The sequence below is a fragment of the Pinus tabuliformis genome, chromosome 8, assembly GCF_031772625.1.
Source record: "Pinus tabuliformis cultivar Carrire ecotype Pingquan chromosome 8, CPIR1, whole genome shotgun sequence".
Classification (NCBI taxonomy): Eukaryota; Viridiplantae; Streptophyta; class Pinopsida; order Pinales; family Pinaceae; genus Pinus; species Pinus tabuliformis.
The window spans coordinates 235,777,453-235,782,160 of NC_142294.1; the positions used below are offsets into that span (position 1 = coordinate 235,777,453).

Consider the following 4,708-nt stretch of genomic DNA (forward strand, 5'->3'; position numbering starts at 1 on the left):
GTTGAAAAGTATGACGGGCAACGGAGAATTTGCGGAGAGTTTTCCTATGATCGTCGACAACTGCAATCTGCCCCTGATCACATCTCAAACATTCATTCACTCATTATCATTATTATTACTGGAATGAATAAAAAAATGTTTGAGACTCTGGTCCGGGAGAGATATGCGAGTTGAAAAGTATGACGGGTAACGGAGAATTTGCAGAGAGTTTTCCCACCTCATGATCGATATGGCCTCAATGGTAACTGCAATCTTCCCATCTGTAACTGTTGATAATTTTGAAATTCGTCTATGAAATCCCAATTTTCACCCTGCCATTTCAGATTGGGGGTCTCGGACAAACCCTCGGTGGTGAAGGTCTCCTCAGAAGGTTCACAGACCTCGTCCTTAGAGTCCAGAACGGGGTACGACGAAATGCCGAGCTCGTCATCTGAAGCGTCGAGGAGGTAACACAGATCAATACCTGAGTCCGAAACTAGAGCTTCGCCCTCATGGACGCTATAAATATCGTAGGAGGACGAATTATCCCCCGAGATTGGTGCACAAAAAGTCGAAAACGTCGCGCTGATCTCTTCCTCCACGCTTCTCATCACACCAACTACATAATCCTCACTGGAAGCGCATTCTTCATTGACTTCTTGATTTTCTGCTACGGTTTCGTCTAACAGTGGCAAATGCCGAGATAGATCCGTTTCTTCGCTGATGCCATTGAAAGAGCGTTTGGACTCCCGGACGTCAGAGGAGTCCGGCAGAGCCTCCGGCTCCCGACAGCGCTTTATGAGTGTGGCAGACATGATTGAAAGAAGGCCCCGAGATTTGAACACGGAACACAACGGTGATGATAGTTCGACCGCAGCGATGAGGTACTCTGCAAATATGAATAACAGAGCAGATATGATACAAGTTATATCAAGATTGGCTATATGTAACTCTGGGAAAACTATATACTTATATAGCTGTGCGACCTGACTTTATTTGGAGGAGTCTGCCAAATGGCAAGGGAGGTTAATGAATAGCACACACGATTGCAGGCGGTGGGCAGAGCTCCTGTCCGCTATTTCTCCCACTTAAATATTGGAATAAAACTTTGCTTGCGCATCGCGTGAAACTGCAATGTCACCCGCCAATAGAAAATGATGTTAGGTTAGGATTCGCGTCACACTTTTGGCAAAGAGCATTATCATGCCAAATGTGCTTCTTCATTATAATATCTTTTGACTGACTGTTGGCGGTGCATAATTGGTGCCCCATATTAGACGCGACAAGCACGAATATGTCTAAAAGTTTCATGTAACCAAAGAGCCAGTCATAGAACGCAAGTAATTTTCAGTATCTCTTACCACGACTGAACCATTATTTCATTATGCCCAAGGATTTTAAATTAGTGATACATTTAATCTCGGAAAGTTTATGTTATAAAAGATATCCTCATAATATAAGGCATAGCTTCGATTTTTTAGGTTTTCAGAATATTAAATGTCTTTATATTGTCAATAAGGTTCCTAATAACTATTACTAACGGGGCCCACATGTGATGACGGATGTGATAAACTTATATATAATAAATAAATAATGATAGTCACACATGAATAAAATATGTATTCATTTTAAAATTTCATAACCCACTTTCCATGAGACTGAAAAAATAATAAACAAAATTTTCTTTTAATAAATCTGAAATATAGAAGCAACAAACAATTTTTTTTAATAAATCTGAAATTAATAAACAAAATATTCTTTTAATATTTCTTTTAATAAATCTCAAATTAATAAACAAGAATCTTCTTTTAATAAATCTGAAATATGGCCACACTAGCAAGTGCAGTCTGCCCTATTCACTCATTGGGCTTCGGGTGTAATCAGTTGACGCCTATTATTTCCGAAAGCAGTTGTCTATAACGCGACTTTTTGAAAGCCTTTCCGGCGGGTTTTTCCGGTCGAAATCCGTCAGGAATTTACTCATTGAGAATTGGTCAATTCCTTTCGGCCTTCCTTTGACTGCATGCACCACCCGTACCATTTGGAAAATTCTACAGCTGATAGTACCATGTCCTTGAACACCGATCTCAACTAGCAAACTTGAATTTCATGCATGCATGGGTTCAGTTAACTAGATAAACATCAAAACTGTACCCCACTATTAGACCTCCCACTAGTTCCTCTAATAGTTGGAACTAGTTTAACTAACCTTAACTAAATTTAACTCAATTAAATTTCTACAACTAAAAGTAAGTCAACGTAGTCTCCCAAAATTTAGAAATCATTGTACACAACTCAAGTTAAGCCCACAACTCGAATTAATTGAGCCAACTAAGTGATAGTAACTCAATTAATGCATTCAAGTTGACTAGTGATGTGGAATTTTGATTTTCTCCTAATTTAATTCAAGGGAAAATTAAATTAGGAATTGTTTGCTGCATTTTCAGCACTCCCCCTCAACAAGAAAGGGATTATCATATACCCCATTCCTGCCTCTATGGAACATGAATTTTCGTCTAGACAAAGCCTTTGTTAAAATATCTGCATCCTAGGAGTTTCTTTGTAGGAATGTATACCAATAAAATGATCCACCTCTTCACACAATCTTGTATATGGTGATACTCGGTGTCGATATGCTTGGATCGATCATGACACACTCGATTCCCATAGAGATTGATACAAATATGATTGTCATAGTAAATCACACTAGGATCCCTCATATCACCAAATAGCCCAAAAATAATCTTTCTCATATTGACTAGCGACCATGTACTCTACTTTTGCTGAGCTAAGTGCAATTGATCTCTACCTCCTACTATACTAAGAAACTAATACTGACCCAACACTGAAAATTCCTCCTCAAATGCTCTTATGATCTCATGAAATCCCCACCCAATCTTCATCTATGAAGCCTTGCAGCTTCACTCCTCTGTTCCTTTGTATTAAAGAATAAAGGGAGTAGTGCCTTTAAGGTATCTCAACACATGTTTTTCCGTCTTCCAATACAGTTTGGTTGGCATAATCATTTCTTGACTAAGCTAGTTAACTTCATAACACATGTATGGTTGTGTGTTCACCAAATGCATAAGAGAACCCACAATATGCCTGTAAATAGTAGCCTCCAATTCCTCACCTAAAGTGGCATATTCCTTCCTCCAACTACCTGCTAGAGGAGTGTCCAAGGGTTTTCTACTCTCCATGTGAAAATTCTTCAACATCTTGTTAGCATACTTTCCCTCAGAGACCCATGTCCTTCGTCTCGAATTCTCTTACAAGATCGTCTTTACAAGGTTTGATCAACTTACCATCACCGGTCAAAATCAAATCATCGACATATAATACTATAATCAATAATTTACCTTCAACAACGATATGGTAAAGCTTTTCATCTTCTTTAGTTTTGGTGAAGCCCAACCTGGTAAAATAGTTATCGATCCTCATCTACCAAGCATGGGGCACCTGTCTCAATCCATAGAATGATCTCTTGAGTCTGCACAAATGCGACTCTCTGTCAAAGGTCTCAAATCTTTTCATTTTTTCATTTTATACCTCCTCCTTAATCACTCCATTGAGGAATGTTATCCTGACATCCTCCTTAATCACTCCATTCTCATGGATCTTCCATCCCATCTACGCTGCAAATGCTAGAATTGATGTGATAGAATAATAACTTTTTACTAGAGAAAAGGTCTCCTTGTACTCAATTCCCTCCACCTATGAGAAACCCTTGGGCACAAATATGGCCTTGTGTTTCTCAATTCTTGTGTCTGCTACCTGCTTCACCTTGTAGATCCATCTCAAACCCACCACTCACTTATCCAATTGCCTTGGGCCAGTGTCCAAACATCGTTTTTTACTATGGAATCAAATTACTCTACCATGGCATCGACACACACTGGTTGATGCACAACTTCCTCGAATGATAATGGTTATATCTCTACTAGTGATACATATCTCTTCATCTACTGAAATTAACCAAGCTCTTTTACTTCTATGATGTTAGCAGAATTGCAGGTGAAAGAGTAGAAAACAACCACATATGTATACTTTAAAGAAGAGGAAACTTAATGATGACCATAAAATAAAAGAACACACACACATTGATATTGATAATGGATATCACCGAGTGTGGGTTATGTCTCTAGGCCCAGTGCCAAGAGTGGCGAGGTCGCTTCATCAAATGCTACAAAATGATGATGATGTACATAGTATATTATTTTTCATTACAAGGGTAAAATCCCTCAATCATAGTGGTGTTTTTGTCCATGCCAACATGAGAGATCAACTTGAAAGGGAAAATGCATGGCTAAGGGTACAACTGCATGAAAGAGAGAACCATATAGCACGAATGGACAACCTCTCCTTGGAGGCCACCCAGTGTAAGATTCCAGCTAAATCCTAGGCTCTTTACCTCAAAGAACAATGGCAACAATTTTAGATTAAAACACTAGCATAAAGGGGCACCATGCCATTTCAGGACTACAAGCAGTTTATTGTTCTTTGTGATCAAAGTACACTAGAGGATAGGGCCAAAATGGCTGAATTTTACTTGCACAACATGGCCCTCACAAACATGAATGTTTGGGATCCTAATGCGAAGCTAAGAGATCTACAATTAATGGCTTTGGCATCATGGATGAACCATGAGAAGTGAAGGGCTATAGAGATGAAAAGAATATTGGCCAGAGAGCAAAATGACCTTCTTTTCATCAAAGTTGAACAATCAAAT

General features: G+C 39.0%; 1 protein-coding gene across 1 annotated transcript; it reads right to left on the minus strand.

Annotated features, from left to right (window-relative positions):
• Positions 1-218: 218 nt before the first annotated feature.
• LOC149235004 (uncharacterized) lies at positions 219-794 on the minus strand. Its single transcript, XM_089368429.1, has one exon. It carries the CDS (start codon positions 792-794, stop codon positions 219-221), a length of 576 nt encoding a protein of 191 aa, XP_089224555.1.
• Positions 795-4,708: the final 3,914 nt, after the last annotated feature.